The sequence below is a fragment of the Parus major genome, chromosome 18, assembly GCF_001522545.3.
Source record: "Parus major isolate Abel chromosome 18, Parus_major1.1, whole genome shotgun sequence".
NCBI classification, from domain to species: domain Eukaryota; kingdom Metazoa; phylum Chordata; class Aves; order Passeriformes; family Paridae; genus Parus; species Parus major.
The window spans coordinates 7,630,993-7,645,417 of NC_031786.1; the positions used below are offsets into that span (position 1 = coordinate 7,630,993).

At 59.3% G+C, this 14,425-nt stretch overlaps 1 protein-coding gene across 1 annotated transcript; it reads left to right on the forward strand.

Moving 5' to 3' along the window:
• The first annotated feature begins 12,839 nt into the window (after positions 1 to 12,839).
• LOC107212260 (GTP-binding protein Rhes-like) lies at positions 12,840 to 14,212 on the forward strand. The gene has a single exon (XM_033518729.1). The coding sequence runs from the start codon at positions 13,095 to 13,097 to the stop codon at positions 13,719 to 13,721; it is 627 nt and encodes a 208-aa protein (XP_033374620.1). The 5' UTR covers positions 12,840 to 13,094; the 3' UTR covers positions 13,722 to 14,212.
• Positions 14,213 to 14,425: the final 213 nt, after the last annotated feature.

The following is a 14,425-nucleotide window of genomic DNA, read 5'->3' on the forward strand; positions in this document are numbered from 1 at the left end:
TGCCAGGCCCCAGCAGCTTTCCCAGCCCTGGGAGCGATGGGCAGGGCAGTGCATCCCTCCTTTCTCCTGTTCCCTCCAGCCTGGAGAGGCCACACAGCTCCAGCTGCTCCAGCCACATCCTGCAGAGCCCCTCTGCCCCCGAGTGCAGGACAGGGCTGCTGGGAATTCAGGGCTGTGCCTGCTCCAGGGATTGCCCTGAAATCCCTCACCAGGCACTCACAGATGTTCCATAACAGCTCCCAGAGACCTTCTCCCACCAGAGCTTGTACCAGTGGGGTATTGCCAGGCTCACCACACCCCAGCTGGGTGTGCAGCCCCTGTCTGGCTCCAAATCTCGCTGTCCCCAGGGCTGAGGCTGCCCAGGAACTCGCCAGGATGAGGCTCCCAGGACAGGGATGTCTCTTGGCCACTGGCATCAGCCCAATGTGTCCACCCTGGGCTCAGCCCCCACAGAACTGCCACACCTGGGGGTGGGGGGCTCTGCAGGACCCCAGCACCCATCGACACCCAGAGCTGACCCAAGCAAAGCAGCCTGAAGATTTTTCTTGCTGGACATGAGTCACTCTGTGCTCCCAGGGCAGCTCTGACCCCACAGAGGAGCCAGCTGCAGATGGGGGTTGCCCACCACACATTTTTCCCTAAAAACCCTGATTTCCTGAGCAAGGGAGAGCCCATTTCTCCATCCCCCATCCCAGCAGCCCCTCTGCAGCCCTGCCTGCATCCCCCCAGAGCAGCCAGGACACGCTGGCACAATGACACTGCTGCCCTGGGCACCCACGCTCCCGGCTGTTTATTCATCCTTCACTAGAACTTAAGAACAGAGGAAGCAGGGAGGGATCATGTGAGCTCCCCTCGAGGAGGGCTGGCTCTGCCCAGCACTGCCAGGGACATCACCCAGGGCAAGGTCACGGGGCCCCTCCAGTCCACCCAGAACCCTCCCCTGCTCATCCCAGCAGAGCTGCAGCTCCTGGGGCCCCGCAGAACCAGCAGCATCCACGGGGTGCAGCTGCCTGAGCAATTCTCTCTGGAGATGTTTGATGCTGTGCTGTGCCTCAGGAGGAGGGAGCCTGCTCTCCACCTGCCTGTCCCGCTCTGCTGGGCTCTGGATGCTGCTGAGGGGAGCTGCAAAGGGCTGAGAAGGGGGAGGAATGGGAAAATCCCTTCACTGGGGCAAGGAGACCTCTCCAGATCCAAGCAGCAGCTTTGCCCACTGGAATGAGGCAGGATCTTGGTAAGGCTGGAGCTGCTGCCCTGGACTCAGCAGGAGGCTGGGGCTGGAGCACCCCGAGCCCAGTGGTGGCCCTGTGGCTGTGGCAGGCACCACCAGACCCATCCACCCTGGGACCAGCAGGGTGTGAGGGCAGACACCCCAGACGGGCCCAGCCACCCCTCCTGGCACCGTGGTGACTGTCCTGCAGGACTGGCAGCCACTGTGTGCCCTTCCCCTGGGGACACGGAGCAGGGACAGCAATCTGTGCAAGCAGATGTCCCAAACCCCACTGAGCCCTGTGCCATTCCCCCAGTGATGCTGGGGAGAGGTGGGGACAGATCCCAGGGCATTCCTGAGTGTGAGCATCAGCAGAGCTGGGGCTTTGTCTCCTAAAACAGAACCAAACTGCTCAGGCTCAAGGGCTGTGATGCTGTTCCAGGTTTGTTTTGCTTCACCTCTGAGGCTGGGGGCAGAAAGGCACCCATGGATGTGAGATAGAGCTGTGGGTCTGGAATAGCATCCCTGGGAATGGTGCTGGGGGAGCAGAGCTGGGCCCTGGGGGCCAGGGATGGACTCTGGGACCTGCACAGAGCCTGGCACAGGACCTGGTGTGCAGCTGCTGGGTAACGAGGGGTTAATTAGCGAGGGACTGTGGGAATGAGACACAGCAGCAGGTTCTTGGAAAGCTGCTGGAGTTTGTGTCAGGCTGGGGAGCTGGCAGTGCCTGCAGCCAGCCCAGGGCTGTGGAGAGTGGTCAGGAGACAGCATCCCCCTCCTCCAGCCCCAACAGCAGCACTGAACCACCCCCAGGAGGAGCTGCCTGGATGAGAAACCAGCCCAAGGAACACACTGGGGAGGAAGCTGTGGGGATCTGGGGTGACATCTGGCACACACAAACCAGGCTCCCCCAGGAGGGCCAGGGGAGTGTGAGCATCCCGGGGTAGGCAGGGCTGGATGGGGATGGAGCAGGCAGAGCCTCGGGGCTCTGAGTCAGGCTCTGTGCCCCAGAGAGCTCCCATGGCAGCCCGAGGGTGCTGCTAGCTCTGGGATCCCTGGGATCCCTGAGGGAAAACTGCTGGCAAGGCCCTGCAGAGCCCAAACCCAGCAGAGCAAGGGGAAAAGCTCTGCCTTCATCCCACAAGCTTTGGTCTCCTGGTTCAGGGAGGGCAAAGTCACACATTTCAGCTGTCTGTGGTCTGCAGCTCCATGGGAATTGCTTCCAAAATAAAGTGTTTTCAGCTTGGAGCTGAGGGCTGAAGGACTCTGGAGGCTGAAGCAGGACTGATTGGGGTAAATTTAACCCCTTGACAATGAGAGTGCTTTTCCTGCTCTGCTTTATAGGGAATTTTGCAAGGACTTAATGCATTCTAAAGTGCAGGTTCCCAGGGGCTCATGCAATGCCTTGGAACCTGCATCCATCCCTGAGCAGAGCATCCCTCCCCAGCCCTGCCCCGGCTGCCTTCCCTGTGCTGGGAGCCCAGCAGACACACGGCTGGCCTCAGACATGAGCTTTGCAGAGTTCCTGTGTCTGCCCCGTGTATGTATAAATACATTTATAGGGGGAGAACTGAGGGGGTGGCTTTAAGAAGGGAGCAGGCAGAGTAAGAAGTGGCTGGAGCTCACTGCAGCCCGACCTCGCAGGGTGCCTTTGCCTCGCCTTTGCTCAGCTCTGGCTTTGCCATCACGGTTTTGTTCTGCAAACCCTGTGCACAAACACCCCCACGTGTGTGCAGACCCCTCACTCACAGGACAGCACAGCCCCAAAACCCCTCCATCCCAGCCCTGAGGGTCTGAGACTCAGCATTGCCCCCCTGCCCGGCACTGGGGCACATTCTGTGTCAGTTTATGAGCCAGAGGATTGCAGAACACATCTGGCCGTGCCAGGTCACCCCGCACCGCTGGCGCTGTCACACGGGGCAGGGATAAATCCTCTGTTTGCTGCTGTTCGGGCATCAGGAGCGTCCTGGGCACCGGGGGGTGGCAGCTCCGGAGCATGAGCTCACCGTAGGCTCGGTTTGTCTCCATGCTAAACCCTTCCTGGAGATGTCAGCTGCCAGAACGTGTCATTTATGCTTCACGGCGCTGCCTCGGCGCCGCACGGATGTGACAGAGTGACAAACAGCAGCATCCTTAAGGAACGGCTCAGCCTGGATGGTTCTCCTCTAACACAAGCGTGAGCCGGGCTGGGCTGAGCCGCTCACCGTGACTCTGCCCGTGGAGGTGGCCGTGGCCGTGGGGACCGGCTGTGAGCTCTCCTGACACAGCCTCGGTCACTGGGACACGCTCCCGAGTCCAAACGCGAGCCTGGGGCTGTCACAGCTCGGCATCAGAGCCGGCAAGTGCGGCGGGATCCTGCCCTGCCCTCCTCATCCCGGGATGTTCCCTGATTCTCTCCTCATCCCGGGATGCTGCCCTGCCCTCCTCATCCCGGGATGTTCCCTGATTCCCTCCTCATCCCGGGATCCTGCCCTGCCCTCCTCATCCCGGGATGTTCCCTGATTCCCTCCTCATCCCGGGATGCTGCCCTGCCCTCCTCATCCCGGGATGTTCCCTGATTCCCTCCTCATCCCGGGATCCTNGCCCTCCTCATCCCGGGATGTTCCCTGATTCCCTCCTCATCCCGGGATGCTGCCCTGCCCTCCTCATCCCGGGATCCTGCCCTGCCCTGCCCTCCTCATCCCGGGATCCTGCCCTGCCCTGCCCTCCTCATCCCGGGATGTTCCCTGATTCTCTCCTCATCCCGGGATCCTGCCCTGCCCTCCTCATCCCGGGATCCCGCCCTGCCCTCCTCATCCCGGGATGTTCCCTGATTCCCTCCTCATCCCGGGACCTGCCCTCCTCATCCCGGGATCCCGCCCTGCCCTCCACATCCCGGGATGTTCCCTGATCCCCTCCACATCCCGGGATATTCCCTGATCCCCTCCAGATCCCGGGATGTTCCCTGATCCCCTCCAGATCCCGGGATGTTCCCTGATCCCCTCCACATCCCGGGATATTCCCTGCTCATCTCCACATCCCGGGATGTTCCCTGATCCCCTCCAGATCCCGGGATGTTCCCTGATCCCCTCCAGATCCCGGGATGTTCCCTGCCCTCCTCCCGGGCTCCAGTGGCTCGCAGGACATTGCCCTGGCAAACAGGATGATTCTGGGAGGAACTGGGTTGCTCCTCTCCGTGCGATGGGCAGGCTGGAATGACAGAGTTGGCTCTGGGAAATTAAATCCTGGGGGTTTTTGCCTGTTGTGTCTGTATTTATTGCACTCATGGGGTTCTTTCTCCCTGTCCATAGCAAGACAGTGCTTCACCAGTGTGAGCCTGCCCCTGAAGCCCCCAGCACAGCCCCTGTTTCTGGAACCACAGACTGGTTTGGGTGGGGAGGAATTCAAAGTTCACCTAGATCCAGCCTTCTGCCAAGGGCAAGGACCTTCCACAGACCAGGTTACTCAGAGGTTACTCCTGGAATTTGTCTCTCTGGTGCTCCCCAGGCTGCAGCAGATTCCCCAGAGGTGCCAGTGCTGAGTGTGGAGCAGGGGATGAGTACAGAGCTGGTCCAGAGGTCCCCCCTGCTCCCCACAGCAGGCCAAGGCACTGGGGGATTGAGGGGGATTGAGGGGCAGTGGGGTCCAGCTCCTGGGGACATCTCTCCACTGCAGCCCAGAGAACAGTTGGCATTTTGCAGCTTTGAACTTTTATTTTTACCTTCAGAGAAGCTGCTCCAGGAAGGGGGGACACAGCAGGACTCCTTGCCTCAGTTTACCTTGTGAAAACAACCTCAGCTCTCTGCCCTTGCAGAGGTTTGCCCTTGCTCCTGCAGAGGATTTTAGCAGCTCCCTGCCCAGCCTGCAGCACTCAGCCAGAGGGATGGGGCTGTGGACTGAAGGCTGGGACTTTTCCCTTCCCACATCCCTGCTGTGAGAGCAGAAGGAACTTGGCCAGTGCCAGCACAAGGAGCCACATCCATCAGCGCTGGGTAAATACAGCCCATTGTTCCCAGCACTGCAGGGAGGGACAGGAGCACCCACACGAGTCACTGCACCAGGAAAATGCAGGCAGGGGGACTGGGAGGGCCTGGCTGACCCACAGCCCTGCCTGGGAGAAGGGAAGAGGTATCCAGGTCCCAGGGTTAGAGCAGCATCCCCTGCCCTTGTGGTGTCACTTGGGGCAAGCTGGCCTGGACAGAAATGAGACCCAAATTTGAGCACAAAGCAGGGCAAGGCTGATGGGTGTTGATGAAGGCTGGTGGAAATGCACACCATTCCCAACTTCAGAGCCAGGGAAGAGCCACAGAGCTGTGCCCAGGCACTTGGGAACAGCTCTGAAGCCACCACAGCTCACAGCCATTCCCTCCAGCCCAGCAGGCAGGGGACACTGAGCCCCATTTCCTGCAGTGTCCCCATGCTGGCAATGTCCCCTGCCCTCCAACCCCGTCCTGCAGGTGTGACTTTGTGTTCTTCATCTTTTCATCCCAGAACATCACCTGCACAACCTGATCTCGTGGGTGGCCATGGTGGGAAGTTGGAATGACATGATCTGTAAGGTTCCAACCCACCCAGCCATGACCCCATGGTTCTGTGATTCTGTGGTCACTCCTGGCTCAGCTGGCAGCCTGTCCTGCTGGGGACAGTCCCCAGTGTCTCTGCTCACAGAGGCTCAGTTACCAGCCACAGGAGGGGACTGGAGCAGGTTTACAGGTGACTGCAGTGTCCTGCCAACCTGGGACATGGCACAGCTCATCCTTCAGGGCAGGGAGAGCCCCACCACAGCAGACCCCAACCACAGGCAGCCAGGGCAAGGTGCTGTGTCTGGCTCTCCAACACCACTTTGATTCCTCCCAAGCAAGAACCTGGAGAAGCCAAAGGCTCGAGAGCTGTGTGGACGCCAGGAGTCAGGAGGCAGCTTGGAGCCAGTGCAGGGGCTCAGCAGGGTGGTGCCCCTGGGCATGGCCAGGCCTGGCTGCTGCTGATCCTCCCCGACAGGAAATATGTCACAAACATGAGATGTCCTGACAGGCGGCGGCTGCGCCGGAGCCCCCGGCAGCGGCTGCGGAGCCGCGACGGCGCTGCCCGAGCGCGGCTGTCAGGAGCTCTTAGGGTGACAGTGGCTCCAGAGAGGGGCTGGCAGGGACTGGGGGTGGACAGAGGTTCCCTCCTCTGAACCCAAAAGATGAGAGGTTTTGGGGGCAGCCAGACCAAAATGCTGAGACTCCACAGCTGAAGGCTCAGTCAAGGAGCTGCCACCTCGTTCCCCGGCTCACAGGTCATGCAGCCCACACTGTGGGGCCTGGAACATTGACAGGGAGCATCAAACTCCCCTGTAAAACAAATGCAGACCTCATTTTATTTTAACCTTGCTTTTGGCTAGATCTGTCCTTTGCTCCTGTGCTGAAAAGGGAGGAGCAGTTTGACCATAAATGTGTCTATGGCAATAATCAGCTCAGATAGAGGACAGCACCGAGGTCACTTCTGCCCCATCATGTGAAGTTTATTTGGTTATTTAAGGACAATAAGTCACTGGGGAAAGACTTGGGAACTGTGGCATGAAAGCCCAGGGAGTCAAGGCCACGCAGTGAGTGAGGAAGGGCCCCAGTGGGCAGTGACAGGCAGCCCTGGGCAGGCAGAGCACTGGGGGATGTTTACAAAATGACATTTCCATACACTCTGGAAAGGGGAAAAAAATGCAGCAGTTTGTTTTCAGGGTGAGAGCATCATGTCTGCCTGGCTGTGCATGGCGTGGAGCAGTGCTCCCAGCAGGAGGAGGCTTGGCTGGCAGCACTGCCCCAGGCAGGAGCACAGCCCGGCTGCTGGGAGCTGAGCTGGTGGCTGCAGTGTCCCTGACAGCCTGGGGGACAGCCTGGCAGAGAGGGAACCTGGCTCAGTCCGGGCTGCAGGAGCACCTTGGATGGGTGAAGAACCTATTCTGTGCTCCTGTCTCACAAATTTGGGCTGTTGGGCAACTCCTGCCAACACCAGACCCCCTCATCATACCCATTCCTGGCACCCCCAGTCCCCCCAGCCATCCCTCGAGGGTGCCAGGATTTCTCTGAGCTTTGGAGTAGCTGCTCTCCTCTCTTCACATTTAAGTTTCTTGCACCCCATGGTGTATGTCAGGGATGTTCTTACCTAATTTACCATTTTCTCTCCTGGAAATCCCTCACTTTAAGGATTTGTGTGACTCGTCCAGCCCTGCCCTGGTGGATGCTATTACACTTTATAACATTTCTTCCCATGCCTCTTTCACACTCAGCCTCACTGATCCATCAGCATCCCTGTTCCCCTGGCTGCTCCTGGCTCCCCTCCCTCCCCTCTCTCCACTCATACCCTGAAGCCAGGACAGCAAAGTCTTGATTTGGGGTTTTCATGCCCACAGTAACATCAGCCAGACAGCCCAGAGCCTCCTGTCCCTGCCTGCAGTGATTTCATCTCAGAGGCCAAGGGTGACTGGAGAGGCACCACTGCCTTGGCGAGGAGGAGGAGGAGGCTCAGCCCCATGAGGGGGAGGTTCAGGGCTCAGTCCCTCCTGGAGGAGTCTCAGGGCTCAATCCCATGTGGAGGAGGCTCAGTCTGGCTCAGAGCAGCGTGCAGAAAATCAGCTAAAACTGGCTGTCCTTGTAGCTGATAACACCCCATCAGTCTTTACTGGCTTTCCTGGCCTTCTGAGCAGATCAGCATTAATATTAACCCTTGTCTAGAGAGGTTAAGGCACCTGTCAGGTCTGGGCTTCTCTCCTCGACCCCACTGCAGTGGGCAAAGCCAGGCTCTGGCACCAGTGCAGCCTGCTGCAGAATGGGTGCTCTGGGGCCCTGCTCCCCCTCGGCACCTCAGGGCTGTGGGAGACCTCGGCATCACACATTTCATCTCCTGGTGACCTGAGAGCTCTGCTGTGTCACCTCCTGTCACCCAAGGAAAAGCCGTGCTGGTGGCCCCACGAGAGGCGAGCTCTTTGCTGCAGCCAATAATCCAGCCAGAGCAAGATAAGAGATGTTATAGGAACTCCTCTGAGCCTGAGAACAGCTACACTAAATCCCTTTAGTCCCTGGCGAGGTATTTGTTTACGGGGAGACTGGATTTTGTTCCCGAGGTGCTTCAGTACAGGCTGTCCGTGGGAACAGGGGCTGGACAGGAAACGGGCCTGGGCTCACAGAAGGGTTTCAAACCCCAGATGATCCCTTTGCCATGGAAGGGCTTATTTGGAGGAGGGATGAGGGGGAGAGCACCATGCCTGGGCTGAGCTGGGGGCAGGTTTCCGTGAGCCTGGCTGTGAGCAGCATCAGCAGGATGTGCCCGGAGGGTTCAGCTCCCCTGAAGGGATGAGTGATGCCAGCAGGGACCTCCTCCCACCCCCTTCAGTGGCACTGGAGAACCCCAAACCCCAAACCCCAAACCCCAGTCTCCTCTCTCCCCGCTGACAGCGCTCTGGGGCTGCGGGCAAACCTCACCCAGCTCTGCCCCCGGCTGGGGTCACCCCTCCAGGGCCAGCACCCCCGGGACCCCCAGGCAGGGCTCTCCCCCTCGGAGCCGCAGCTGCCCCGGGGCGGCTCCAGCGGGCCGGGAACAGGATCCGTGCGGGGCCAGGCTGTTCCAGACGGGAGCAGTACGTATGGCTGATCCATCTATGCATCCCGGAGGGGAGGAGGGAGCTATAGGGTTCGGGTTTCGCCTCTCACCTGTCGCTAAATCAAAGGCCATTTGGATTTAATCTCCGGAGAGGCAGGTTTAACCCTCTCGGGTGCAGGGGAGGACCTGCCTCGCTGACCCCGTCTTTCCCTGTCTCACACAGCCCAGGCTGGCTCTGCCCACAGCTTCTCCTCCCTCCCCTGATGTCACCTGTCCCCCCACCCAGGGCTCGTCCCAGGAGCGATGGTCCAGCTCCAGCAGGCTGAGGGGCAGCAGCCGGGGCACAGCGGGCAGTGCACAGGGGGCTCCTCATTCCTGCCCATCTCCTTCTCAGCCGGGACACCGGGAAACCCAGCTGGAAACGCGGCCGTCCTCACACCCACCGTGAATTTATCGGGGCAGGGTGGTGTGGGGTGGGATCGCCCAGGCAGACCGTGCTCACTGCCCGTGTCCGGCTGGGGGTGCCCATGGCAGTGCTGCAGAAGCTTCCAGAAGCTGGCTCAGGCTCCTGGGAATGCTGCAGCCTGCTCATCACCACCTCCACAGGGATGCTTCAGTGCCTGGAGCGATGTGCCCAGGGCTGCTGTCACCCTTTGTGTCACCCCGTGTGCTGATCTGGGGCACCGTGTCCAGGGCTGGAGCCGTGCCCAGCCCCAGCAGCTCCGGCGCTGAGAACATCGGAGCCACCATTCCCTCCGAGCCCTGACAGCATCCTGACATGAGCCCGGAGCCAGGAGCTCCCCAGAGCACATCCAGGCACAGCACGGGCTGGTCCTCAAGGTGCAAATCGTCTTTCTCCCATCTGGGAGCGGCAGCAGGGCTGGGGAGCACTTGGCCAGTGGGAAGGGGGGCTGTGCTCTTCTGCCTTTCCCCTCAGTCACTTTCAGGCACCAGACATAAGCTTAAAAGCAAACCAAAAATCAATGCTTGTAAAAGATGTCACAAAGCTTGTCGGGACATCAGGATGGTTTTTGGGAGAGCTTCACTCACACCCCTGCAGCAGTGGAGCTCTGTGGGCTGGTTCAGGGACAGGAGAGGCACCACATTGTTCCACATTCCCAGTGGCAAACACCCTGTGAGGGGAGCAGATCCTGGTTTCTCCTGTACTGGGTGCTGCTGGCTTTTCCTGGGATCAGGGGTCCTGGTCCCTGCAGCAGCTGTCCCCAGCAGCACACGGTGGGAAGCAGCAGCTCACACACCATTTTCCAGTGTTCTGACCCAATCTGCCCTGTTCTGACCCAAAGGCTGCCCAGCCCATGGGGGCTGTTCTCAGGCTGGGACCATCCAGCATCCCAGCCTCTGCCTGAGCCCTGACACTGACTGGGACCCTGGGGACCACCTCTCACCTCCCATGGGGTGCCCCATGGCTGTGGAGCCTGCAGAGGGCTGGATTTGGGGTGAGGATGACCACAAACATCTCCAAGCACCACCATCCAGAGCCGGGGGTGTGACTCCACCTACCCCAAACCCACCCCACATCCCACTCCTGCTCCATCCCAGCTCCTGCCCAACGCTGCTGTCATCCCTTCATCCTCCCTGCCCTGCTCCAGGCTCCTTTCCCTCCCTGCTCCCTCCCTCCCTCGCTCCCTCTGTCCTGGGGCGTCACGGTCCCCTCTCCTGTGGGGACAGCCCAGGGCACGCTCTGGCTCAGCACTGGCAGAGATTTTGCCACTGCCATGCTCCAGTTCCTGTGGGAGCAGCATGTGCCCTGGCTGCAGGATCCAAACTCCACCTGGATTACAAAATCCCGTAGGGGATGGATCCTGGTCACTCCCACGAGCCTTCTCAGCCCCACTTGGGCAGGGTACAGAGCTTTTCTGTAGGGCTCATCCATCACTATCCCCATCTTGAGTGCCCATAAAGTCCCTGGGAGTCTTTCCCTGGGGAAACACAGACTGAAAAATTTATATTTTTTTGGATAATACTGACCCAAGCTCACCAGCCTTGAAAATTTAGGGAATTTAGGGACATTAGTCTGAACACAAAGGGCTGCAGAGGAAAACAAGTGACTGTGTTCACTCTTCCCTGTCTCTTCCCTTCCCTGCTCAGTCCCCCGTGCTTTGCTTTCCCTGCTGTCAGGGGCCATAAGCTCATAGGGAACGAGCTCTCCATGCAAAAGGCCTTTGGAAATATTCATTGCTCATCTCCTAACAAGATTACCCTGAAATCCTCCATTGCTCTGAGGGAGATTTAAAACCTCTCAGGCTCTCGGTAACCATAGCAGCACAGATGTGAGAACCGAGGGGAGACAAGTGATGTGAGAAATCATTGGGGATGCAGAGCCCTGCTCTGTGTGACTGGGTGTGACTCTGTGTGACTCTGTGTGCCCACAGTGCCACAGCCCTTTGTCTCAGAGCCCAGGCTGGCCCTTCCCCCTGCCCACACCTGGCAGGACACTTCCACCTCTGCAGAAATGACCCAGACCAAGGACAGCAGTCATGACCCTGGCTCCCACAGCACTGGGTCCCCTTCCCAAGCCCAGCTTTGGAAGCCCTCCAGGGATGGCATTGTGCCCTCCCTGGGTGCCAGCAATAAAGGGGATGGTTTAGAGCCAGGGTGGGGTGCTTGGAGCCTGGGTTCCCATTCCCTCCTGCCATGGCTTCCTCCTTCACCCTGGGCATCATTTCTGCACCTGTGAGAGAGACTCTGGGTGTTGTGAGATTGAACAGATCCATGTTTTGAGGCCCTTTGGAATGAAATTCTGGGATAATGAGCAGCAGCAAGGGCACCACAGCCCCCCCAGCACATCCTGAGAGCCTGCAGAGTTTTGCTGTAGCAGCTGGGAGGGACTGTGGGAAACCCTTTTCATCTCTCTTGAAAACCAAACACAAAGAGGTATTAATCATTCTTTCCTACTAAAAAAAAGCTGTTTGGCTTTAAACAGCTTCCAAAGGCTGGCTTGAGATTACTTCTCCTGCCCTGCTGCCTCGCTCTCCTCAGTTCCTCATTTCCACTGGTGCTGATCACACCAAACCCCCATCACTGCTTCCTTCGTGCACCCTCTGCTCACCCAGCCCTTCTCCTGGCTTTTAGCCTGACATCAAATCTTCTGCATCCTCAGTTCCTTCCAGCTCCCACAGCTCAGTCCTTGACGTTTGGGATCTCCCTGTGGTTCAGGAAGTGTCCCCAGAAAGAGCTTCACGCTGGTGAGGGCAGGTGCATCACCAGGTGATGCCGTGGGGACACCAATCCCACCATCAGCCCTGCTGGGGATCCAACCTTTCCCTTCTCCCAGGGCAGGACTCTGCTCCTCCTCATATCATCTCTTGACTCTCCTGATGATAAAATTAGCTGGGAAAACTCCTAACGTGGCTAAAATGTAACAATAACTGGAGAATTAAAAGGCAGGAATAATTCCAGTGAAAAGGGGTTTGGAATCAACAGAAAAAATTCATCCAGAACTAAATGCTGGAGCTGGTACTTGGCTGTGGAGAGAAAACCTGCATTAAAGCTCAAAAAACCCCCCCACACCCACAAATTTAGGGTAGAAACTTATTTGAACTTCTGTGCAAGTTCCCTTTGTGTTTGCACTTGGCATAAATCAGTTTCTGGGTCAGCTCCAGCACGGGATGGAAGGTGAATGGTGAATACCTGGATGGGGCAGCACCTCTGACCCCACTCCCGGGTCAGGGCCGATCTTCCCCACGGCTCCCAGCATCTGCTCCCGGAGATTTCACTTCTCCCTCTGGTTAAACATTTCACAAAAACCACCGGCTAACTGACAGCGGAACGAGGAGCTTCTGACAGACGGGAGAGCTTATTTTCACCCTCCAGCCGAATATTTCAGCGCTTCACTGGAGACTGGGGGGGGTTCTCAGCAGCCCCGTGTGCAGACGAGTCCCCAGCCCTGGGGACGCCCCGGGTGTCGTGTCCAGCCCCCGGGCAGAGCCTCGCCACGGCTGGGGATGGGCACGGAGCGGCCCCCGGGGCTCTGCGGGCTCCCGGGGATGGAGCGGCCGGCCGGGACTGAGCTCCGCCGATTGGCCCGGAGCGCCCCGCTCTCCTCCCTCCCCCGGCACCCACAGCAGCGGAGATTGGCCGGCTCGGTGCCACATGGCAGAGGGGAACCGCGATAAAAAAATCCGCCGGACCCGGCGTTGTTGTAGAGTCCTCGGCAAAGCGGGAGAAGTTTGCGGAGCGGCGGCACCAACATTCCCCCGAGTCAGGGCGGGGAGGACGGACAGACGGACACACCGTGCGGGGCTGCAGCCACCCAGGGACAACTGTGGGGTGAGCACCGGCCGCAGAGCATCCCGTCCCCTCCGTGCCAGCCATGTCCCTGGTGGCGAAGGAGAAGAACCACGTCCGCTTGGTTTTCCTGGGAGCTGCCGGCGTGGGCAAGACATCGCTCATCCGCCGCTTCCTCATGGACACCTTCGAGCCCAAGCACCGGCGCACGGTGGAGGAGCTGCACAGCAAGGAGTACGAGGTGTGTGGGGCCACGGTGAAGGTGGAGATCCTGGACACCAGCGGCAGCTACTCCTTCCCGGCCATGAGGAAGCTCTCCATCCAGAACAGCGACGCCTTCGCCCTGGTCTACGCCGTGGATGACGCCGAGTCCTTCGAGAGCGTCAAGAGCCTGCGGGAGGAGATCCTGGAGGTGAAGGAGGACAAGTTCCCTCCCATCGTGGTGGTGGGCAACAAGGCGGAGAGCGGCGGCGAGCGGCGGGTGCCGGTGGAGGACGCGCTGTCGCTGGTGGAGCTGGACTGGAACAGCCGCTTCGTGGAGACCTCGGCCAAGGACAACGAGAACGTGCTGGAGGTGTTCAGGGAGCTGCTGCAGCAGGCCAAGCTGCCCAGCAGGCTCAGCCCCGCGCTCTGCAAGAGGAGGGAGACGCTGCCCAAGGAGCAGGCGCTCAGGCCGCCCATGAACAAGACCAACAGCTGCTCCGTGTGCTGAGCCGGGCAGGCACCGGCCGCAAGCTCAGGTGGGCTGGCTGGGGACAGCCTCGGCCGAAACCTCCCCTGCTGCTCCCACCCCTTCCCTCCTCCTCCCCACCCAGCCCGCAGGAGCGGAGGGGCTCGGAGGTGACAAGGAGGAGGGAGCTGGAAGGGATGCTGGTCTCTGGATGGGTGTGGGGAGAGGGGCAATTCCCAAAAAACCTGTGGGGGAGCTGGAAGGGACCGGGCAGGGGGGACAAACGCCAGGGCTCTGCAGATGTGGGCACCTGCAGCTGTCCCAGGACACTCAGGTCCGGTGTCCCCTCGTCCCAAGCACCTGGAACCTCCTGGCACGGCTCTGGCACCCACAGCACATCCAGTGTCCGAGCAGTCCTGAGCCTGTCCCTGGTGTAGAGCGTGTGATGGGATGGTCTGTGCATCACTTTGGTTTTCTCTTGTCTCTGTTTGTTTAGTTTTTTTTAAAGCGTTCCCAATAAATAAATTGTAGCAAAGTGGAGCTGGAAAATGTCTCGGTTTCTTTCTCCTGTATTTCAGGTGCTGCAGTGTCTGCTATCAGTGTTTTATGCTCTTTACCACTGTGTTTTGCCTTCCCTCCTCTGTGCTCCAGCCTCATGTGGAGTGTCCCAACACTGGAGGAGCCTCCCCAGCTCTCCAGCCTCCCCTGGCAGTGTCAGGACATTCAGAGTCATGGTTTTTCTAATA